Source organism: Barbus barbus (assembly GCF_936440315.1).
Source record: "Barbus barbus genome assembly, chromosome: 36".
In the NCBI taxonomy this organism is placed as follows: domain Eukaryota; kingdom Metazoa; phylum Chordata; class Actinopteri; order Cypriniformes; family Cyprinidae; genus Barbus; species Barbus barbus.
In genome coordinates, this window is record NC_136714.1 from 4,202,019 (window position 1) to 4,227,524 (window position 25,506).

A 25,506-nucleotide genomic window follows, 5' to 3' on the forward strand; every position below is an offset into this window, starting at 1 on the left:
TCTCAGCTCTGAGGGTATTCAAGTACGTATTTTGAAATTCAGCACCATGGGTGGTGAGACAGGACTCCTACCCAATGTCCAAGTTTTTTTGAACCCAATAAAACGAAGAGCTTCTTTCCCCCCCATTGCTGTGAAGGGAGCCATGCAGCGGAAACCACCAAAAGAAGACTCAACTTTTCTCTGAGGGAGTGACTGAGTGCAAGGAAAGCGTCTCGACTGGGCGAACGGGGACGTCCGTCAGCGGTTCGCCAGTCCACCGAGACTTCCCGACCGAATTCCATCACAGGACGATCTAGGCCGAGCAATGCGCACCTCAATTTGTGTTGTTTTTGCGTTCGTGGAAAACCTTGATTCTGTTCGTTGGAGAACAACTGCTGAAGGCCATTTCTGTTCGTTGGTGAGTGACTCTGCTCCAGGTCATAGCCGGCGATCTGAGGAACAGTAGAACCAGAAGAATCGGGAGGCACAATAATCTTGAGCGTTGGTGAGGGGACACAATGTTGACAAGGTTTGACATTTTCTTTGCAAAGCTTCTTCCACTCGGAGGGCTTCGGAGGAATCCAACGTATACATATATATAAGTTACAATGCATCATGTATGAATGGATTTTTACCTGCTTCTACCAAGGTCAAAACAAAGGCAGAGACAAAACAGAACCTAAACAGAAGAAATCTCACATGTTTATATATATATGATATAAACATTTTATGATTGCAGCACTCTTTGGATAGTCTCTCAACCAAAACGTATGGGACACAGTCTTTATGGTTAATCATATTGAACTCCACTGAAGGAAGACTACATTCATCTTTCAATGAAAACTGTATGAGGGCAAAGCAGCAACAGTTCTCATCTGAAGCAAGCTTACTGCTCGACACAGCAGAAAAAAAAAAAAAAAAAAAATCCAAGAGAATTTCAGAGGAATCTTATGATTTAATTCTTGGCATAATGGGCAAAATCTCGTTTCTGTAGAAAATGTCAATAGATCAAGTTTGGGTTTTCATGTCTGAATAAGGCACCTGATTTTGCAGGCATCATTTCAAAAATAACATCGCAAATTCTGAAAAACCAAGTGCAATGTGGGTCTTTTCAGCTGAAAGCCGGAGTGCGATGGAGATGATTTACACCAAAGTTATCAAAGTTTCTTTTCCCCACTTGTGCTCATTGGTTCAAATAAAGACAGCGAGAGCGTTCTTCTGCCCCGATGTCTGTTGCAAAAGCTCCATGAATATCAATTTAGCAAGGTTAGCATGCACGATAGTCATGCCGTGTATATGCAAACATATCCATGGTTTCAAATATCATATCTAAAGGGATCGAGTGTAGCATACAGGTTTGTTAATGGAACATTTACAAGCAGCTGGAGTCATGATATGTAGGAATGCATGTTCTGCTGCTAAACCTTGAAGCGCTATCATCTAAAAAGCTTGAAGGGCTTTTCTACTTTTGAAGAACACTCAAGTTGAAACAATTACACAAGATACAGAGTAACAAAATGCACAGAATGGTAAAATGATTCATCATCAGGGTCCATTAAACAACAGCATAAAAAGAAAGCGAACAAACAACTACAACATTCAATAGGTTAAATACATTGGAAAGAGCATGTTTATTTAGCAACAATAAGACAGGCCGCCTTCCGTGAAATGCTTATTAAAAATATTTTTCAGCTTAGTCACCATGTTGTTTCCCATCGATAACCACTTTTACAATACCAGATACAATTGTTAAAAAAATACAAGTGCTGTAAACTAAAGCAACATCCTGTCTTTCTACAGAGTGAAACCTGCATAGTGCACCAATAAGAGTAATCTTGTATATCGCAAACGCATATCTACACAAACCATTGAAAAGGAAAGGTGTAAATGCTTGTTTGAATGCTCTTGAATATATTATACTGTAGCCATTTTGGAAGGATTCAAAGTGAGTTATCCATTGAGATCGAACTGTGTTTGATGAATCCGCGGTATAAAGATAGTGGCATGAGATCCATCTCTCGATAAATAATTGTTTACAATATAAAAGTCATTGCTCGTAGCTTGAATGTAACAGGGAATGATCTTTGATTCTCTATACAATTTTACAACATGATTTAGCAGCTTTGCGTCCAAAATTATTGAATCATCAACAATATGCAGACAATAAAAACAATCAATCAATCAATCAATCAAAGAATGAAAGTAATAGCTAGCTTACTCTTTTTTTTCAGGATACGTTAGCATCTCACGGTATGGGTGATTTAAAAAACAAAAAAAACTAAAATACCATGCAAATTGTTCAGAAACAGAAAGCTACATTATTTCCCTTTGAAAAAGTAACATGATGCTAAATAACTGCAAAATATATGAAATGCTGTATAAATAATGAATTATATTTACTTTTTGTGAACTGGTATTTTTTATGTTTTCGATGCATATATCTGTGTTTTTGAAGGCAGAAATAATTTCCCCAAGATTATAAAATAATCATAATTCATTCTTACGTGACAGCCCAATACGAATGTTAATATCGAATCACACTATGAAGCAAAACAAACACACATATACAAATGTGTGTGTGTGTGTGTGTGTGTATACATGTGTATCTTTCTTTATAAAAACATGATCAGCAAAAAAAAAAGAAAGAAAGAAAGATAAAATACTGGCTTTTTCTTTTCCTTAACTGTTTGAATGCCACGGAGTCCCCTGGTTAAAACGGTAAACTGCACAGCTCACAACATCATGTTGAATGCGAGAGCTTGCGACAGCACGCTACGATAACTACCAAGTTACGCTCTCAAAACAGCAGGCTGTCGACAGAAGGACAACATGGATTTCTATCTCCGTATGCTCATTGTCACTTGCCATCAAGCTTATTTTACAGGACAAACATGATCATTTTTGAGCTAATGTCACTCTTGAGAAGCTTTGAGCTGTAGATAGCACAAGAAAGGCCGGTCTTTGTCGCCATAACAAATGGCTTTGCTGTCTTTTAAGAATGGATGGGTTCTTAAAGACGGAAAAAAACTTAAAATAAAAACATTGTCCAATTGATTCCCCGTGGCAAATGGAACTGCCTTACAGTACAGCGATATTTATATATTAATTTTTTGTATTTTTTTTTTTTTCTGAGCTACTTTTTCAAATAACTTCGATTTCTCCCAGTAAGTAAAAAATTACTTTAAAAAATCCACAACAACAATACCCATCTCTGGCCAGAGAGAATGTGTCAACACTGTACATCAACCTGAAGAAAAATCCAAAGCAGAATTTGTATTTTTCCATAGGAAATGTCTACTGAAGGCAAATGAAGATTGTGACGTCAGAGTCCTCACTACTCAATGAGACACATACGAACGTCTGTCTCTGCTCAAGACCTCTCTGTCACACTGCCCTGGTCAAGATGGCAAAAGTCAAGTACACACCGCAGCATTCAAACGAGGTCGGTTTAGCAGCAAATGGGAGGGGGAAAGCTTATTTTTTTGTTTTGTTTTTTCTTTTTGTCTAGACAAAGTGCTTTTGCTTTCTTACATGTAATATAGAACTTACTATACATTTATAGATATATAATATACCGTATATATTTTACACATTTAGAATTCATGTCTATGTACAAAAAAAGGGGGAAAAAGACATAATGGACGGTATATATAATCTTTACTATGCTACTAAAAGCAAAGAAAAATAGTTTTACAAAACTCTTAGTTTAGATTTTAAAGGAAAAAATATTCTCCCTTCTTTGATCAAAATGATATTTGAAAAACCACCTTTTCCACAAGCTTCAGAAGTCACTTTTAAAAGGCCTTGAGGAAACTATTAACAATTCCACCTGGAAGAGATTTTTCAGAATGAACCAATTCGCAGCAGCTTGAGATTGTGGTGGCAGGGAAATCTCACAAAAACGGTCTAGGCCACAACTCAAATAAGAACCGTTATTTTCCATAATGAAAATGAAGCCGAATTTTTACGTTTATTATTTATGACATTATTTTCCATCACAGCTAAGCATATTTCCTCTTCAATTCTCATTGAAGTAATTCTCATTTACTTTACGTAACCGTAAAGTACAACTGTAAGTATACAGCACGATAACGCATTCTCAAATTTTGATGCGGTTGTGAATTGTTTGAACTACGGTATTGAACTACGGCATTTTTTGCAGGCTTCACTTTAGGCAAAATATAATTGATAATGTTTTCCTCTTTTCGATACGGAGGTTAAAAATAATCTGGATTTTTATTGTGAGATTGTTACAGCCGATGAAGTATATATACATAAATCATACATAAGATTGTGAATTTTAAATGAGGATTTTAACTGACAATCTATCGTTAAACAATTTGCAAAGGATCATCGGATTTCCCTTAGCAAGATACGTGCTTTTGAAAACGTTTCAGAATTTTCCGAGAGCACAGAAAGGAAATATAAAGGCAATCTCTACAAAAATATACGCAATTAAATTTTTCTTTCAACGGTACGAAGACAAGCATAGAAATGTTTCATGCCGAGTAACATAGCATTTCAGAAGGTGGCATCTTATTGTGTGCACGGATTAATGCGTATTCAAACTCTAAACAAGACATGTATCATTTTTGTATATGCACTCTCCTCTACAACTATAGGAAGAATAGTAAACCTTTTGGTTTTGTGATAATATCTTCTATGGGCAAAATAGAAGCATCTCCATTAACTTTATAGCTCGCCTTTTAAATACGCAACAAATCTTCAGTGGAGGGAAACCGAATGGCGGTACAAATATACATGAGAACAAAAGGAACAGTACAAAATTCGATGAGGATGCAAATGAACGCTTCTTTCTGCAGAGAATTGGACCCAAGCAAATTTCACAGTTCATTAGAAATCCCTACCATTTTTCCTACATTCAATACGGTGTCAGGTAAGCTGTGCAAAACCTTACTTAGACTGGCTAGTTGCCATTTTAAGTTGCATGTGTCTTTGGTACAAAAACAAAACAATCAAAATATAGTGTGCAAATATCATTTTTTGTTATATGTGAATATTTCTTATATTACGACACCGCCCACCCCCATCCCCTCTTAAACGAAGTACCGAAAAAAGTACATTTGCCAGAGCCATCTTATGATACAAAGCACAGACTCTGTGGCATATATCTATATTTTCCATGTTCCTATGTACATTCAGAGTATCTTTAAAGAGCTGAAATACATTACAAACCCCCCTCCCCCCGACCCCCTTCCACTTCTTGCTTTCTGCAAAATGGTCCATTTGCACTCTCTATTGAGTTTTATTTTTCCTCATTTCCGCGATTACAAGGCACAATGAATCTTACTTGAATAAAGTACAAATATAAACAAAACCCAGTCTGGGATTCGGCTTTTTAAGCCTCTTTCGCTGAGAATTTGCAAAACAACATCAAAGGTGATTTGACGTGAGGGCACTTCAACCAAAGTGTAGAAAGGAAAAGATTCACCAGTGGATAATAATCAATCTGCCTATTTACAAAAAGAGATTTAACTGACCATCTTCTCAAGTCAAAGAAAGAAGAAGAAAATAAAACCCTCACACACTCTCTCTCTCTCTCTCTCTCTCTCTCTTTCAAACCTGAGACGATCACAAATCTGTGGGAAAGGGCATTAGAGGCCCGCTTCCTCACATGCTACTCTCTTGAAACATCCTTGTTCTATATATATATACACCGAACATCAGTAACTTTGCGTTAAACATCAGAATTTGTGTTCCTTTGTGTTTGCTTTGTTGTAGTTGGTGCATCTCAATTGATCGTCGGTCAATTGCTTTGAACAGGAATTCCCCCGGACACTTATGCCCTCAGTTGAGAGATTAATAAGTGTATAATGTAGGCCTAACGAGGGTGAAATCGTACACGCTGTGTTCAAAAACTCGGAAAGTCTGCATTTACACCTTTTTGACCGCTAAATTAAATGATCTAATGCCTTCGTAGTTTCTCTGCAGACTGCGCCTCTGCTTCCCAAAACGCTCAATGGGCATTTGACAGATTTAGCTGGACGCAAGAGGAAAATGGCTACAGCAAAAACTGGTTCTCATTGTTTAGCTTTTCTCTCTCTCTTTTTCTCATTTGCTGGAGGTATCTCGTATATTGGCTTTTAATATTTGCAACATGGCGGCCTGTTGATCGATACCAGCCACATGCACACATGGTAGGAAACAAGACTACTGAGTGCAAAGGTTAACTACTAATTTCATTTCCATTGGTGCACACGAGGTGAATGTACACATACGTATGCACGGACAAGCGGGTATCGTATGCATGTTTTCACTTTAAATGTGAGGATGCGTCTCCAAGTGAAATGGGCATGCAGAGTGTCGGGCCGTTACAGTGTGGGACAAGAATGGCGCGGATGGCTTCGCATGTACTCCGAAGTGCCGGTCGGCATGACTCTACACCTTCGACGTGGGCACACGCAACCCCACCAACCCTCCGGTGGGATCTCCTTTCCCAGTGTTCTCCAGGATCTGATTCACAAAGTCTGAAGTCTGGCTAGCCACTGGTGGCTCCACTGTATAAACAAAAGAGAACATAATTAAGAAAACCATATAAGAATGTACTGGCCACTCTTTTCAATATAGTCAATGTGATTGGACATCTGGGCTGTCATGTTCCAAAATGACAAAAAAGCACCATTAAAGCAACATCTTACTCCAAAGGCTGTTCTAAAACGAGTCGTATTAAACACTTTCACAACTTTAATGGTTCTTTTTGTAGTTTATATAAAGAATGGCTGTCAGGAAAAATCACGTTTGAGTTTCTTGTGTTCTATGAAAAAGTGTTGTGAGTTTGAAAAGAAAGAAAAATGTGGGTGAATAAATGACAGAATTTTCATTTTGGGGTGAACTAGCCCTTTAAATGACTTTGCGTTCAGTTGAGGGTTACTGAATTAAATTGTCTATACAATTTAATAAAAATCAAGTAATAGGACAGGCAAGATTACTGGGCTGTTTACTTCCCAGTCTTGTGGGAAAACCTATCTGATATCATGAGCTTCCAACATGTTGAAAAAACATTCAAAAATATGAATCTTATGTTCTTTTAAAATTGTTTTGGTAGCTTATATAACAGTAGGATGAGGTCATGTCATGTGGTGATGTGCTGATTGTGATGTGCTAACAAAAATTTCTGTGAAACAATGCAAAGGCTCTTAAAATTCTAAAAAACACAAAGATAGCAGCCGCTGGAGAAGATTCAGCTTGATCATGCTTGTAAAGCAAGTCAATTTTTTGCAACTCGGCTTGTTGTTAATAGTGTGTTTGAGGAGAAACTTGCTTGCACAAGATCACACATAATTTGCATCTGCAATGTTAATTCTAAAAGCACTTGTTAATAATAATGCAACGTAGAACATTTTCTTACCTAGGGTATCCTCGATGAGTTTATCCAGCTTCTCTGTCATGCTTGTTCCTTTGTCATGCGAGATATCCTGAACTCTGCTGACTATCTCTTCTTTGATTGCATTGATCACAAACAGCAAACGATCTGAAAAAGAAGATATTCGTATTTTTGTCTCATTCTTGGCATATTTGGCAAATTTGATGAGTATGTGCAAAAACTTAACTGATCTAAAAACTAGTCTTTCAAAGATAAGCAATGTGGTTACACTCAGTCTGGTCAAGACAGAGACATGATTCTACAATACACAATCTTAAGCACTTCCTTCAAAAATGTATTTCCATGTCTAAAAAATGTACCATATTCAGTCCCAAGGCCCCATAACTTGACTTTGTTGGCTTCATACTGAGCTTTCTTTTTCAGCCTGCAGGCCCTAAGGAAGAAAAAATACACAAAGAAGAATCAAGAAGAGTATTTTGCTAAAAAAAAAAAAAAAAAGTCATTTTGGTGTGCTGTATTTCAGTCTATCCATAATGGTACTACTTTATAGGATTTTAAGTTTAAGGGAAAATGTTGAGATGTGAGCTTAAATTAAAAATTGAAATGAAATTAAAGCAGTAGTAGTTCAAGTAATAAGCTATATGGCTTTACCTGGATGCAAGCTTGTTCTTCTCTTTACGAGACCGAGGCCGAGCGGTTAGGGGTAACTCACTGACCGGCGTCAGGTCACTAATGACTTTATTGAGTTTCCGGAGTTCATTGCCAATCTGAAGTAGCTTTCGAGGATTTGGAGTAAGATCCTCCACATCCGTCCGCCGTGACTTCTTCAGTGTGTATTTTCCTAAACAACCAGACAAACATTAACGTTAAATGTTTCAGGCTTAAAAGAAGATTTTAAAACGATCTTTAATATAATAGCTAGTAAAAGCTACTTCTGTCCATATGAATTTTCTAAATGTCATAAAAGCGTTAAATACTGTGATCTGCTGTAATTATAATCTTAATTATAATAAGAATAAAAAAACATAAGATGAACAGTCCCTTCTTTGTGCATAGATTTTATATATAATGCACAGTGAATGTCTTACCATGGTGCAGGCCATTCTTTTGGTACATGTTGCTGGGAAGTGTGTCTCTGTCCCATTCGGAGGGTTTCAGCATGCGCTCCTGTTTGGATGGGATGAGCTGCTCGCTATACTCCCAAAAGTATCGACGCTTTCCCCTCTTCCTGGAGATTCCAGCCGTCAGGCCTTTGACATCATCAACCATATCAGTGTCACATCCTGTTTAAAAGATAGGATGAAAGAAACGAACAATGATCTTTCCCTATCTCACATTTACAGAACCATTCTGTGAACCATCAGAATTCTCAATTCAGCCATAACAAGTCACAAGGGCTCATCCAACACAGTCATAGTTTCAAATTAGGGCAGTTTTCACTAGGGATGCACACAATACTAAATATGAGTTCTGATATTACTGTTATGTATACCAGTATTTCAGTAATGCTATAATTTCCAAGTCCAGTGAGACTGAAGATGATTATTTTCATCAAATATTAACTTCATTGGACACTAATGAAGCATAGCGTAATAGATAAAATTTCAATGTTTACAAACCAAACTTTTGAAACACTTTCTTGTCCTTTAGACCTGAAAAAAGGCTTAATTTAAGCTGACTAGCTTAAAAAAAAAAAAAAAAAAGTCCAGTGAGTGGCATTTCCAATTCTTGTTTTTGACAGGTGGAAATTTGGGTCTCTTCCAGTTTCCAACAGGATGGGTGGAGGAAGACACACTTAGAGTTTGACACAAATTATCATACTTCAAAGATCCCTATCTAAATGTTTTCAGTCATCTTAGCTGGCGTCACTAGGTCTGCACTATTTGACAAATCCAAACCTAATAACCATATGCACTGGACAAAAGTGTTTTGCAAATGTAAAATATGCACATTGCAATTTAAAATAAATACGTTTACTTAGCTATCTAAATGGGGGCATTCCAAAGTCATCAAATATTGCAAACGGAAATTCAATCGTGCTTGTATGATGCATGAGAACCAACTTTTCTCTTAAACATCAAGCAAGTACGGTTAAAATTCTTATTACCGTATTTAATGTGCTCTATGTATGTGGGTTGATCAGTGTTTACTATATGTGAATAAAACCTTAAACTAAATCTGTTCATCTTATAAACCAATCCAGATTTGAAACCACACATCTTAAAAACATCTTAATGAAACACAAGAATAAAAGTCTTAAAGTTTTGGAACAACATGAATTTTCATTTCTGGATTAACTATCCCTTCAAAAGGTTAGAATGCAGGTAACCAAACACTTCCTGTTCCCCGTTGTCTAAAATGATTAGCTCCATAATGTGCTAAAATAAATAAATAAATTAATTCAACCACTTTAAGAACCTCTACATGCATTTGCTTTTAGGTGGCATCAAAATAACTGATTGTAATATATGTCATTTTTATGTATAACAAAGCATTAAATAAGATCATCTGTTACTTTCACTTCCCCTTGGTTACCTGCACACAACCTTACAATGCCCTTTCCAAGAAGCTAAGTCCTAAAATGAACTGGATTTCCCAATGCTACTCGAGAGCCTAGGCCGTTCACATGGGGGTGGCCCGGTGGCTAGAGCCACTGCCCTTCTGTCCTCATCAACTGAGGTGCCCCTCTCACCAAACTCACCCCTGCTATCACCCCAGCTCAAAGCGCTCCGCGGTAACTGATTCTGCAAATCCGTTCTGTGTTTTCCCACCGCTCCGCGCCATCACTCACAATCTGTGTGCCCGCTCTCTGAAGACGACAGTTCTTCCTGAAGGTCGATGCATTAACAGGTAGATCCATTGCAATCCACATTACAGTCAGTGGTGGATCTGCTGAATCAGTAATTTGGTAGTTTGTTTTTGTATTTCTGTCGGTAATGATTTGCTCTGTCTTCTAACAGCCGTAACAACTTGTACAGAATATCCACGTTCTTAGAATGTCTAATCAAATTATTGCACCCGATCAGATCTAAGATAAATAACACCAAATTTGCTGTTGTTGGCACACTTTGTAAAAAAAAAAAAATATATATGGAGCCTATATATATATATATATAGGCTCCAAGCTTTTGAATGGTTATAGTGTATAGGTCTAAATGCGGAATCCTGAAAAAAATCGACTTAACTGTTTTAAATATCGTTAATAATAATAAATATAGCTGCAAGCAGCGATAACCGGGGTTCAAGCATTTTAAGGCCTTAAGGTGGTATGCTTTTAGGGTCTAGGCCAACCTGGATGTATAGCTGACAGTGAAACACATCGAAAATGGACAATAGGCTCACAGAAACACACACACACACACACATATAAATTAAATGGTTAAACTATCATATTAATAATCAATAAGCATTCTTACACACACTCTCACACACACACACACACACACACACGGACATAAATGCACACACATTTTGTTGCAGATATAGATATTTGCAATAAATGATAGGTGACAATACTCATTGCAAGTCTTCTTTTTAAGAGTTTATATGCCATTTTCAGGTTTCTCTGTGATTATAATATGGCAGAATTGTAAAAACTGAGACATCTGTATGAACAAAATGGTAAACTTTATCTAAATGTGAGTTTAAATGTCAGAACTGTGATTTTATAGCGTACTGTTTTAGGGTTTAATGAGACCATTAGTGGTCTTCCGCTGCAATCTAGTGGTTAGAAATTGCAATTTCTCATACAACACTGTTTTTTAACCTTTATAACTGTTATAGTGTTATTTTTTGCCCAATCTCTTTTAAATTGTGCATGCTTGTTTAGAATGAAATAATGCATCATATTACACTGTGTTGAGAATTTATGGGCTTTGTTTTAGGATTCATAGGCGTTTGGGTACACTATGTTATGAATGTTTTATAAAATGACCGGTTTATAGTTGTCGAAATGCAAATGTGCAACAGTTTTTTTGATAATTATTGGCCTAGAGAGTCTAGAGAATAGTACTGCACTGATTTTATTGATTTTGAGTTAAAAACTGAGGGCTAGTTCACAGAAGTAGTTTTTTTTACAAATAATCTCAAATTTGATTGACAGCAGTGATCCTAGAGGCAAAGTTATTCCGAATGAGGAGATCTATCATGTGATATGAAGATATAGTGTATAAGTGAATATTATGAACATTTTATTGCAATTTGAGGTCATTTACTGCAGAAATACTGTGTTTTTGAGGCCTTTTTCACTGTTATAGCACCACCTATGGTCCAATCTTCATGAAACTTTTCATGCTTGTTAAGAGTCATCTGACACATGTTTACACCAAGTTTTGCAAACTTTTGAGTTTTCGTTTAGGTTTTATAGGCTTTTGGGTAAATGTAGCCACGCCTCTTTTCTAAATGACCTGTTATAGCTAACCAAAGGACAAAATTCTAATTATTTTTGATAATTATTGATCTAGAGAGTCAAGGGAGTTACACTGCAGTGGTTTAATCGAGATTGAACGAAAAACCAGGGACTAGTTCGCAAAAGTAGGTTTTTAACATAATAGAGAATATTTAATGAACGATTTGATTGACAGCAATAATTCCTGGGGTAAAGTTGCTCATTATGAGGAGATCTATCGAATTATATGTATATTGTGTGGATTTGTGATACACCACGCGATTACAGAGCCAAAAAACTTGTTAGCGCCAACTAGCCGATTTCTTTCAAAATTCTTATAGACCTTTAGGGCCATGAGTCGAACATGCCCATTGAGTTTTGTTCCGATCGACCACCGGGAACCTTGTCAAATAGGTGCTTAAATTTCATTGGCCGATGGCGGCCATGTTTTTTGAGATACACGAATGTCCTCATAGTCACTTGTGCCACATCGGACAAAGACACTGCATACCAAATTTCCAAAGTCGATCGGGCCAACGTTTACCCAGTTATAGCTTTTTCAATCTTATAGAACCACTAAGTGGCAGAGCTCGGGTTTTTTTTTTATTTGACCATAGATTGAGGTCGTACATATGTGTACCGAGTTTGGTGAAGATATCTCATTTCATTCACGAGTTATAGTCTTTTTCGTAAAATTGGCCTGCGACTTTTAAACGTTTTGAAGTCCCATTGCGAAAGTGAGTGGAAATTTTAAAAGAAAATTGATAATTATTGATGATTACTGTCCAGAGAACTTTTCTGCAGTGGTTTGGTTCCGATTGGGTGAAAAACCTAGAACTACTTCGCAAAAGTAGGTTTTGAACATAATTGAGAATATTTAAATAACATTTTGATTGATGGCTATGATCCTAGAGACAAAGTTGTTCAAAATTAGGAGATCTATCATGAGATATGAATAACTAGTGTATGTGGGAATATATTAATTTTTTTTTTTTACTGTTTACTTTCATCTACAATTGAAATATTGTGTTTTTGAAGGCTTTTTTTACTGTTATAGCAGCACCTATGGTCCGATCTCCATGAAACTTTGTATGCTTGTTAACAGTCATCTGACACATGTTTTCACCAACTTTCGTAAAGTTTCAAGTTTTTGTTTAGGTTTTATAGGCTTTTGGGTATGTGTGGCCACGCCCCCTTTTTAAATGAGCCAATTATAGCTAATGAAAGGACAAAATTCTAAGTTTTTTCGATAACTATTGATCTGGAGAGTCCAGAGATTATTACTGCAGTCGTTTGATCGAGATTGAGCAAAAATCCAGGGACTAGTTTGCAAAAGTAGGTTTTTTACATATTTCTGAATAATTAATGAACAATTTGATTGACAGCAATGGTTCTTGAAGCAAAGTTGCTCTTTACGAGGAGATCTATCAAATGATATGCATATTGTGTGGATATGTAAAACACTACGTGATTACAGAGCCAAAAAACTCGTTAGCGTCAACTAGTGGCCGATTTCTTTCAAAATTCTTACAGGCCTTTAGGGCCATGCGTCGAACATGCCCACCGAGTTTCGTTCCGATCAGCCTCCGTTAACCTTGTCTAATAGGTGCTCAAACTTAATTGGTCGATGGCAGCCATGTTTTTTGAGATACGTCAATGTCCAGTGACACATGTGCCACTTTGGACAAAGACACTGCATACCAATTTTCAAGTCGATCGGACTAACGCTTCCATAGTTATAGCTGTTTTTATGTTTTTTCAATCTTATAGCGCCACCAAGTGGCAGAGCTTCGCAATTTTTTTTATTTGACCAAGGATTGAGCTCATACACAGGTGTACGGAGTTTGGTGAAGATTCATTTCTTTGTTGTGTTATAGCCTTTTTTGTAAAATTGGCCCTCGACTTTCGAACGTTTTGGGGCCCCATTGCGAAACGGAGTCGAAAATGTCAACTTTTTTTTTATAATTATTGATATTCACTGTCCAGAGAATATTTCTGCAGTGGTTTCGTTCCGAACAGGTGAAAAACCTAGGACTAGTTTGCAAAAGTAGTTTTCAGATATCACTAAATTTTGCGGAAAACGGGGCCTCCTAGAGCAAAATCAGATGACCACCGTGAAATTGCCTTGACCCAAGGATTCCAAAAATGTAAAAACTGTGGACAAGCGGTTTAGGAGCTATTAGCATTTACGCATTTTTGATCACTGTAGCGCCCCCGATAGGCCGATTGGCGCGAGTCTTTGGATGAGTAGTGAGCAATACTACTACCTTCTGACCAAGTTAAGCTCTCTAGGCCTTACGGTTTGGTCTGCACGATCAGTTTTACCGGAGAAGAATAATAATAAAAAAAAAATAATCCTAACAATTACAATAGGGTTTCAGCACTACGTGCTTGAACCCCTAAAAACAAATGTTTCTTGAGCAACAAATCAGAATATTACAATGATTTCTGAAGGACCGTGTGACACTGAAGAGTAATGATGCTGAAAATTTAGCTTTGATCACCGGAATAAATTACATTTTAAAATATTCAAATAGTAAAAATATTTGAAATAGAAAAATATTTCAAAATTTTACAGTTTTTGCTATACTTTGGATCAAATAAATTCAGGCTTGGTGAGCAGAAGAGGCTTCTTTTAAAAAAACATTAAAAATCTTCTAAAACCACCCCCTTAGTGCCCCTTTTTTTGGTTTGGGCCACTGCCCCTCAAAATGTCTGTGCACAGCTCTGTCGAGAACAATGACATTCTAGGAGAATTAACTCTATATATTCTCTCTTGCTGCTCACTCAGTTGTAGGCCTATTTGTGCTACTGTTCACTCGCTTGGTGGCATTGAATTTTGTACCTCCGAAAGTCTGAATATATAGCACAACATGTATTGACATAAGTATCATTATCAATGCATCCCTAGTTTTTATGCATTTGGCTACAACAGCATCAACAAAAACATGTAATTTCGCACCTGGCTCTGAGAATGCATCACTAACGTAGTCGTCTTTGTCTCCCTCATAGTCCTCATCCTCCTCCTCCTCCTCCTCCTCTTCCTCTTCATTCTCCGAGAACTCATGTTCACTGCCAAACCCTTCATCATGGTCTTCATCGTCTAGATCCAATCCCTCTGCCTCCTCCTCTTCTTCTTCCTCTTCTTCGCCTTCTTCCTCCTCTTCTTCCTCTTCTTCCATATCAGCAGTCTCCTTTCCTGCCAGTCTGGCCCTGGTTAAGAATAAAGAGTAGTTGTGCTCTTCCTCCTCCTTTTTGTCAGCGGCAGACGCGTCGGATCCAAGGGCACTCACGGTGAGCAAGGTTTCACTACTGGCAGCTGCAGGGAAGTTGAGTTTGTGTGGCACCGTCTTCAGGGTCCCTATTTCTGGACCAGAACAAGTCAGTACCTCTCGTTTAGGAGTCTCCAGTCTCTTTTCGCAGCTAATGGAGGATGCCGTGTGAGCAGCGACGATGGCTGGGTCCTCGCTGACCTGCGAAGCTGACGACTCGTGCTCCTGGATAAGAGGAGAGGCAGAAACGCTAATCTGGGTGGAGCTCTCTACTATAGGCTTTCTTGGTACGCTGATGCGCACCTTGGCTTTGCGAACGTAATCCATGTTGTCCAGAAGTGCGGGCGAGGCTTTGCTAGGGCCCTGAAGCTGGGCCTTGGCCATTGTGTCGGTGCTGGAGGCAACAGGCCATGTAGCTTTCTGGGATCCCTCGGGGAAGTCCGGCATAGGGTTGCAACTCAATGAGGCGCTGGTTGCAGAGCTGCTGAGTTTGTTGGTCTTCTTGGCCACGGTGGGAGGTGGAAACAAAAGCTGCTTTTGACCCACCAGCAAGTCCGGATGGTAAAGAGTGTCACAAACTGGCTGGGAGTCCTCACTGTTGAGCTGGGCCAGGGTGGGTGTCCGACCCATCACCTCCTCGTCCTGGTAAGGGCTGGAAAAGTCATCAAGGCCCAAGAAATCAACTTCCTTGGTGCCCCAGATATCACAACTGGTGAGCCGAGTGCATTTAGTCAAGTCCTCCCAGTATGTGTCCCACTGCTCAAAGTTTGAGCTGTAAGCAGGGTCATTGTCTCCAAGCTCAGGTAGATGATCCATGCTGTCCAAGTCTTTGCAGTCTCCGACTGTGAAAATATCCCCTCTAGGGCTCTGGCGACAAGTCATGTCCCGATCCTGCAAACATTCAAAAATGTAACTCAACTTTGTACCCATTGTCATTAACATAACCCTGCGTAATCTTGTTCCATCTTTTACACCATCTAGACGTTACCTTGAGATTGTAATTAATTCTGGGTTGTCAGGTTTCAAGATTTCACATTGCTCTTTTGTAAGCCCTATGTTAACATTCATTTTATACATGACACAACATATAATCATTGAATTAAATTAAATGTAATAAAATGCTCAGAGATGACTTGTGTGATTTCTAGCCCTGGACAAATCGTGCAAATTAATAATTTAAAACACCATGGGCACTTTCATAAAGATTATACATATTTCTAGTTATGATCAGCTCTAAAATATGTTATCAGGCAGAAATTGTGTATAATTTACATGATTAAGCCACAAAGGAACAAATACATTAAACATATCTTGTTTTTCCATGTGCATAGGTTCTGTAGTGTGAAAAGCCTCTAGGTATGAATCAAACCTGAAAGAGTAATACTGTATGAACTCACCAGTTCATACATGAAATCTGGGTCAGAACTGTTAGCCAACAGGTCTGTGCTGGTCAGTGCCTGGTCACTAAAAGAGCAGTTTTGAAAGGCATCCCCAAAGGGAGTATCCATTCCGCTAATGCTGGGCTGTAAGACGAAAGCAAGAGAAGCATCCCATGACACCTATTTCAAAATACTTCAACAGGCACCCAAATTTGAATGACAGGGCCCATACCTGAGGCATTGCAGAGCACAGATCTTCAATTCCTTGACTGAAACTTTTCTGCCACCTGCCTTGTCTCAGTCGCCCTATGTTTTCATCAATCTCTGGAGGAAATTTGATTTTAAGCATAAAAAAAAAAAAAGTTATTGTTTTCGATATGGAGGCTTTAGCAGCACATATAAGTGTGGCTGACTTGTCCTCCTCACTTGACTCTTGTCTGTGGAAAGAAAACAGAACAAGAGAGCAGTTAGCTAGCACAAACGTTACAATAACACACACTATCTGCACAAACATTGGTGCACAAGACGGGACACTTGGCCTGCGCAGTCCGGTAAAGCAAGTCTATAAACAAAATGTCACTTACAAGCTGTGAACTGGCACAGACTATGAAACACTGAGAGGAAACAGCTGTCAAAAACAAGTGTGTGCTGACATTAGAACAGCCACAGGCAGGTTCGTCTCATTGACATCAATGCTTTTTTGCATCTGCAAACATCCACAGAAAGACTGGGGTTTTCCTAAAAAGGTCCAGCTATGGTCGAAAAAGTTAGGGAGGTTGCCTGAGATCCATGGACGAACAGAAAGGAGCCCTAAATCGTGTAAATCGGCAATAGTGCAATAGCATCGACACTAGGGCTATTTTTAAAACAACATCGGCGGAACCCTTTCCCCTCGACAGACAGACAGCCATAGGCGGCGAGACCTGAAACGCTGGACACTCTATGCATAACAAATCAACAGAAATACGTCGGAGCATGTGAGGCTTGTGCTGGCCAGCTTCAGCGCTGAGCAATACAATCCTGTCTCTCTTGTGCTTGATGACATAATTTCCTCCCAGTGCATCGAGCGAGTCAAATAAGCGTCTTATCACCCTTTGGCTTTGTGCACGGCAGGGTTTGCATACAGCCCACAGAACCAGAGTGAGAAAAAAAACACACTGAAAAACATTTCCCTTCAGCGCTCCACTATTCTACTGCTTACTCACCGATAGCCTGCAAAAAAGATCTCGATTTCTAAACTCTGCAAAGAAAATGTGAGTGGTGCAAAACTTTTGACTGGTTGTTAGGGCGTTCTAGTTGGGTTTCAGCACGTTGCTAAGAGGTATCTAGGGTATTTTGGGTGGTTTCTAAGGCGTTGCTACTGTAGTTACTTACTGGCCAAGCCTCTTCAACAAGCCACACAATTTGAAGTATTATTATTTTCACTAACCCAAAAGAAGAGTTCGCAATTAAAGCAATTTTCAATGAGAGCTCCCAGTTTCCGACAACATGAGCGACATTAACCACTGACAACAGGATGTGGGAGTTTAACTTTTAAATTTAACTTCATGCAAATGAACACAGACTCTTTGGAACAAATAGTAACAAATGGAATAAAGTGAGCAGAGCTCATGGGCTGACATCTCCTGCTAGATACCGAGAGTTTGATTCAAGCGTTCATAACTCTTGTTATGAGATTACACACCGCTGTAATTTAAATACAAAAGCTTTTTCTTCATAATGCAAATTTTGAACAAAAAGAAAACATTCGTACTTTCCAAATATAAGCAGTGTGAATTAATTAGTACGCCCAGATTCATATGCGTTCAAGTCATGTAAAAAAGATTGTATTTATGAGCTAAACGCATATAAATGCCATCACAATGTCATAATTCCAAGTGGGAAACTTGTATTTTCACATTCATACTATTAAGAACATAGGCTACTTTTTTAATGGATATTGAGTTCTTCGCCATAAGGTAGCTTGTTTCATGCTAAGCTAATAGGCAAAGCTAGTAGGCAAGCAGAAAGCACAAAGAACAGAAAACATTTAGCCTTTTAGCTATGATAATACATAACACTTAAAAGACATTAATTAAAATACTTTCACGATCACCAATTAATACTAATCAGGCACCTAAGTGAATACTCATAAACCCCCTGTCTTTGTTAGTGGACTATTGTGCTACAGTGTACATCTACAGTGAAGATGTATTTTTGTAGGTCAAACCAGAAGTTAGCATCAACCTTGTTCCCTCCACCAAAACCCAACAGGATTTTTCCATTGGCTTTTTGATTATTGCATAAAATAAGCTCTGTGACCTACAAAAGTTTATGATTCTTAAAGCTGGAATACACTACATGACTGCTGCCCATATTTTTGCCCCAATTTACAGTCTGGACAAGTCGACACTGGTTGTCAAAAGTCAGAGCAAGTCTGCAGATTTGCATTTGCATTTGCATTAATCAGGGTTGACAAAAATTCCATAGTGTATCACGGCCACGCTGTTCAGATTTTTAAAAATCGTGTAGTGCAGTGGTCGGCAACAGGCCAAAAGTGGCCCGCCAGCAATAATATCTGGCCCACGGCCGCAGCCAGATTATTTTGATAGCGGCTGGTTCTGAAATAGATCTGTCATGACAGCAACAGTTAGCCTACTCACAACCAGAGTAGGTTATGTGAGTGGAGCACGAGTGGAGCGGTGTGATTTTGAATGGAGCGAGAAGCGAATTTTTTTAAAAGTCTGAGCGGCGTGGTTTTCACTCGATCCCAGAGCGCTCCACCACCGCTCCATCAGGAGTACAATTCATGCCAACGACCCGGCCGTAATATAACAGTTTTTAGCAAGAATTCACAAGTTTAAAATATTTAGCTAGCTTGACAGAGAAAGATCACTCAAATCAGAAAGAATGTGAATGACGTCAATGGACATGACCGGGAAGTTATAATAGTTCTCGAGGAATTTGTTTGTTCCTTCTAGATACTGAATATTTTGAGCTGAAAGCATGATTTAAACAACTACTACAACACTTATTCACACTCTCTCAATAATCCATTCAAACAAATGTAATCTTTCATCTGTGTCCGATTTTGAATGAGCAGAAATCTGTAAGAAATGCATGCACGAAATGCACGAAAACGTACTGATATTTTCATCACAAAACAAAACAAAAAAACTTTATTTTATTTTTTAATATAGGCCTATGAACAGAACTGTGATACTGAAATACTTTAGCCGGAGCGAAGGCAGAGCGGCGTTTCTGATTTCAGTGAGCGCGGAGTGGAGCGGGAGCGGGAAATGTTGAACCCGGAGCGGACTTATTAAATGCCTGGAGCACAGAGGGGAAATTGTTGACGCTCCACTCCGCTCACATAGCTTATTCTGCCTGTCACTGCCACACAAATGTGACATTTTGTTAATGACTGTCCTACTACAGGATTTAACACAGAGTAACAGCTCACAGTTACAAAAGACACTGTAACAGTATGTCACAGGCAATTCTAATTGCATTTTTCATCAATTAATTCCGTAAACTATCCTTTGACTACGTTCTGGCCTGCCATCTAGTGGCAAATGTTTTTTGGCCCGATGCCAAACTTACTTGCCGACCCCTGGTATAGTGTATTCCAGCTTTTACACACTGTTATTCATGCCAATCATCACAACTGAACACAGCTTTTATGAATATTAAAGCCTAAATACAACCATAGGTGCTAAATTTCTAACTTGTTTCTGGGTCTTGGCCAACAAAAATACATCATCCCAGCAGCTCTTCATAGCTTTGGGTTGGAAGAAGGATAGGATTCTGTGGGGGAATAGAATCTTTGGATCGGTGTATTCCAGGAATAGGAATGTAGGAACGTAAACGCAGTGAAAGGTAAATAGATCTGACAGGTTCCAGTGACAAACCTGCTGTCAGTGTGAACAGGACGTAAGTATGAGCAATAATACTACTGATTTGCATCGAGCACTCGTAGGCTACATCAGTCAAAACTGGGGCTGGGCTGTTAATGGACATTATGGGGCAATTCTGTCTGGAAGAGTGATCAGACATCTGCATTTGGAAACCGAAATGAGAAAGAGGCACAAGCTCTCTGTATGAGCAATCCTGCCAAAATATATATCCACCTGTTGCGATAACTCATCTCAGCACGATCGCTATAAGGAGGGCAATGTGGAGGAACGTCTACCCAGCAGACCTACATTCACAGTACAGTATCACTGAAGAGATCAGGATTTCCATGTTATTTACCCATATTAATTTTGATATGCTAGCCTACAAAGGACAAATAGCAACAGGTTTGGTGATGTGAAAATACAGAAGGACAGATGGAACCGAAAGAAAGAGAAACTGATACTGATTATCTTGTGTAGTAAACAAGCATTGTTCTCATGAATACAAGTCCCTGGGCTGCTGAAATGAAAGGCTCTCAATAGGATCTAGGAGTAACAGACTATAGATCAGAGGAAACATGATACCGGTGCTTTTGAAATGATGGTTTTGCACTGAGTACTCTTGCTGGAAAACGTCATTTCAAAATAGCAATTGATGGATTATGAGGTTAGCCAATCGAATCCCAGTTTGGTTTTGCAACGTTTCACCTCACAGGGGATTGGGAATATCACAGAATCTAAATTTAATTAGCATTGATTTAGTTTTAAAAAAATTATGATTTTCATTAATGTAATATACAATTATATATTGTTCCTTAGTTCGGGGTCGTTAAAAGGGATAGGTCACCCAAAAATAAAAATTACCCCACGACTTAGCCGCAGTTAAAAAAAAAAAAAAAAATTGAAAAAAAAAAATTATAATTTGTTTTATTAAAAAATGTCCTGGCTCTTCCAAGCTTTATAATGGCAGTGAAAAAAGTGCATCCATCCATCATAAAAAAAGTACTCCATACGGCTCCGGGGGTGGGGGGGGAAGCATAGCGCAGAGAGAGCAGGATCGGCAAAGGACCATGAGTTGGGAATCGAACTCGGGTCACCAGAGTCGCAGTTGGGCTTCATGACGGCTATCAGTGCCGACAAGGATATTTTAAAATATAACTCTGATTGTATTAATCTGAAAGAAGAAAGTCATATACACCTAGGATAGCTTGAGGGTGAGTAATTCATGTCATTTTAATTTTGGGGTAAACTAGTATTCGTTTAAGTTTTTTGAATGTTTTTTTTTTTTTTTTAAGAAGTCTCTTATGCTCAAGGCAGCATTTATTTGATAAAAAATAAAGTAAAAACAGTAATGTTGTGAAATATCATTACAATTTACAATAACTGTTTTCTATATTAATATATTTTAAAATCTAAAACATCTTTGTGATGGCAAAGCCGCATTTTCAGCAGATATTACGCCAATCGTCAGTGTCACATGATCATTAAGAAATCATTGTAATATGCAGATTTGCTGAATATGAAACATTTTTATCATCATCAATGCTGAAATCAGTTGTGCTGCCTAATTTTTTTGACTGGTAGTGTATGTACAATTAGCAATGTTAGATTCATGAACAAATCGGATTCATAAAATTGGTCTGAATGATTCGATCGTGAATCGGACTGAATACGAACAGGTATAGACCCAGTTTAAGTGCTCACTGACCATCTCTCAGGAATTTAGCTTGTTAGCCAAGAACTAACAACTGATCCAAGCAAAGATTTGGCTGACAAGGTCAAAAGGAAGTTACTTTTATTAAAATTCCTTACACTGTCTCAGACCACATTCACTGACGGCTACTCGTTAGCACTAACTATTATGCACTTTAATCCGTATGACACAAATCAAAGCAACATTGACCTCAGATATTATAAAACACACCTGTAAAGTAAACCATAATGGATCACATAATACATAATGGATGACATATGAGCCTGTCCATGTACTTGTAGTGTCTCTCGATTTCAAAATCAACCCTTTTGAGGGTCTAATTGCACTCGGTGTCATGATACTTCCAATCTAAAATAATATGGGCCACTTGTTCAGGGTCAAGTATGTTTACAATCTACTGCAGTCGCCTAGTTCCTGAAAAGCCAAACACAGTGGCTTGTATTCAGAGGAGGCTCAAAGGAGATTAGTAAAGAGTTTATTACCAGTGCTCTTTGAGTGAAAGAACTACACTTTAAATACAGCAACGCTCCATCGTGTGGACATCAAGCAGCAACCTGGGGTTTGTTCTTCGTACCTCGCTTAATACATCTGAGATGATTTGAAAGATGCCGGTTCTTCTAATTCTGATAACTGATCTCTGCCTAATTTGGTTCTTTAAACGAATTTGCGGATTTGATTAAAATATCTGGATCGAGTTGTCTAAAGCCTGGAATACACTACGCGATTTTTGCCCCGATTTCCCCCCGATTTTACAGTCTGAACAAGTTGACGCTAGTTGACGAAAGTCAGAGCCAGTCTGCAGATTACAGCTGACAAGATTCCACAGAAAATCACGTAGTGTATGATGGTCACAGACTCCGATTTTTTAGCTTCAGATTTTGATTCTATCCAGTCGGAGGATATCAAACATGTTTGATATTTTCAGCTGATTTTAGAACACACGTTATCATTTGTCATGCGTCTCCTAGCAACAAGGCGCATGTTTCTGCGTTCGTTGTGATAGTGTATGATCTTCAGTCGCGTAGTGTATGCTGCCCAGTTTTCCTTTGTCACTTACAAAGTCGGTAAGTGTAGGATGCCTAATGTTTTAAAAATCTGTTCAGATTTTAAAATTCGTGTAGTATATTCCAACCTTAAGATTATTGCGCGTTCTCGTGTTCCCCCAAAAAGGGCAGATGTATCGATACTCAACACCACGATGAGCAATACAGCGAATGGTTGGCGGCAAGGCAGCAACGTAATGACATCATATAATTAAAAAAAGACACCTGACGAAAAACTTTACAAATTTCTGGACTTTTATAAGGAAACAGCCAAGTGAACAAAACTACATAAATGTTATAATAGATACATTATAACATTACAGATACATTTAGATACATTACATTTTACATGATTCCCAATTATTTATATTCACGATTTCCAGTATTTTTACAGGCTTTACATTTTTATTTCAATGGTGTAATTAGCAATTCATTTAATTGTATATTTGAAGCAGATTTGTTACGTGACAGCATTAACTACAGTTCGTTAAGGGCCAAGATCAAGTTATCGGCATCTCCTGCGCTCCATCAAGCCACTCCCATAATAGCTGTCACCACTCAAATTAATGCACGGTTCAGAAGAACTGTATAGCATGTGTGTTAGACTCCAATACAATTATAAAGTAATTATTTCATCACTAATAAATATTTAAATGAGTAAAACTGGCTGTGTCTATAGTATCATAGACTACACAACATAATTATATTATTTTCAAATTATTATTATTTTAAATTATTGTCCCTGGACCAGTAGGGTACTCTTGTAATCAAGTAGCGGTGGCTGGGGCAGATTTTAAGTATCAATTCTGCTTAAAAAAATGCCATCTAATCCTGTTTACATGAAATAAGCCTGCTCTCAAGCAGGTTTAAGGTTACGGACCTGTTGCTATGACAGCAAGTCTGGGATGAGCTTCGAAATCGGCAACAATCAAATCCAGCTAACTGAGTTAACGACATACGAAGAACGGGCCTCTGACCCACTAAATCATTGTTTATAAACAAAAAAAAATCATTGCAGTAAAACTCTGAAATGTGCTAGTATAATTATTCAATTACCAATAAAAAAAAAAAATTAAGATTTGGTTTCTAAATGCCCCTTGAATTCAAGTTGGTTGGATGCTCTCAGCAACCACATTGTGGTCCGCACAAACCATATTTTCCCCCACTGCAAGCGAACCTGTATTTAACGCAGTCCAGTTTGTTCTTTCTTTTGCCATGTGCCTATCTTGTAGGAAGACAAGGGCACGTCACGCAACGTGTATTTGCCTAATTTGTCTGGTTTCTACCATGCAAGAGATTAATAATTGTACTGACTTTTATTGAAAGACACAGGCAACACTTTCTCCTCCTGTTTAAAGTTAATTTATTTTGCTTTTCTAACCAGCTGGGAACCACTGATCTAACACATTGAATAAAATATTAACAAAATCACCTTTACATTTTTACCCAAAAATGTAGCCATAAGACTTTTTTCATCTTTGGAACACAAATCATATGAAAGCAATCTATATGAATCGAGCCATTTAATTCAATCCATGATTGCTTTATATGACAAACAGGTTTAATTTATTTTCTTCTCATATAAACATTGATCAATGTGCATACAGTACATTAAACTGTCACCGAACACTTAGAGCACCGTGGAAAAACGAAGTCTGGGTCCAAGTGCAGGTAAGGATCAATTTTAATAAACAAAAAGGCTAACAAGGCAAAACAAAACAGGTTGAGGAATGGGATACATAAGACAGTAACACAGTGCATGTATGCCCAGAGTTAAACAGCAACTACAACAAATACAATTAATTCACCCAGAGAGAGCAGCGGGAGTGTGGTGTATAAATAGTCCATGAAAATGGGGAACAGCTGGGAGTGTAATTTGTGACAGGTGTGTGTGATATGCGACAGGTGTGTGGAGTTAGGGGAATAGAGTCCGGGAGGTCGGGAGATGGTGACCTCTGGTGGTAAAAGGAAGAACTGCAGGACCCGGACTCATGACAGGACCCCTCCTCTAAGGAACGGCTTCCAGACGTTCCCAAGCACCTATCCAGGAAGATGGCAGAGCGAGGGCAGAACGGTGGGATGGGGGGGGCCAGGTCCATGTGCTGGGGGGGGGGACCTGGAGACTGAGGCAGCGCCGGCGGGATGGAGACCCAGAGCAGAACCAGCGGCCACCACAGTGGTGTGTGTGGAGCTGCCACCTTGGAGTGGGTAATGGCGGGCTCCACTGCTTCGAGGGGCACATCAGCGGACACCGCCGCCTCGAGGAAACTTTGAGCAGACACTGCCGCTTCGGGAGATCTGTGAGCGGGAACCACCGCCTCGGGAGGCTTGTGAGCAGGCACCACCGCTTCGGGAAAACCTAAAGTGAGCTCCGCCGCCTCGGAGGGATCATCAGCGGGCTCAACCTCTTCGGGAAGGCCTGTAGCGAGCTCCGCAGCCTCGAAGGCAACATCAGCAGACTCCGCTGCTTCGGGAAGCCCTGAAGCGAGCTCCGCTGCCTCGGAGACAACAT

At 38.8% G+C, this 25,506-nt stretch overlaps 1 protein-coding gene across 1 annotated transcript in view; it reads right to left on the reverse strand.

The window, feature by feature from the left end:
• Window positions 1-2,973: 2,973 nt before the first annotated feature.
• Window positions 2,974-25,506, reverse strand: part of LOC306856091 (CREB3 regulatory factor-like) — a 28,021-nt gene continuing 5,488 nt past the window's right edge. Inside the window, exons 2-9 of the mRNA XM_079395104.1 lie at window positions 16,595-16,799; window positions 16,381-16,506; window positions 14,674-15,874; window positions 8,413-8,607; window positions 7,976-8,165; window positions 7,684-7,757; window positions 7,349-7,471; window positions 2,974-6,497 (exon numbers count right to left, since the gene is read on the reverse strand). Coding sequence (XP_079251230.1) covers window positions 6,379-6,497; window positions 7,349-7,471; window positions 7,684-7,757; window positions 7,976-8,165; window positions 8,413-8,607; window positions 14,674-15,874; window positions 16,381-16,506; window positions 16,595-16,711 — 2,145 coding nt within the window. The 5' untranslated portion in view covers window positions 16,712-16,799 and the 3' untranslated portion in view covers window positions 2,974-6,378. The remainder of the gene's footprint in view (window positions 6,498-7,348; window positions 7,472-7,683; window positions 7,758-7,975; window positions 8,166-8,412; window positions 8,608-14,673; window positions 15,875-16,380; window positions 16,507-16,594; window positions 16,800-25,506) is intronic.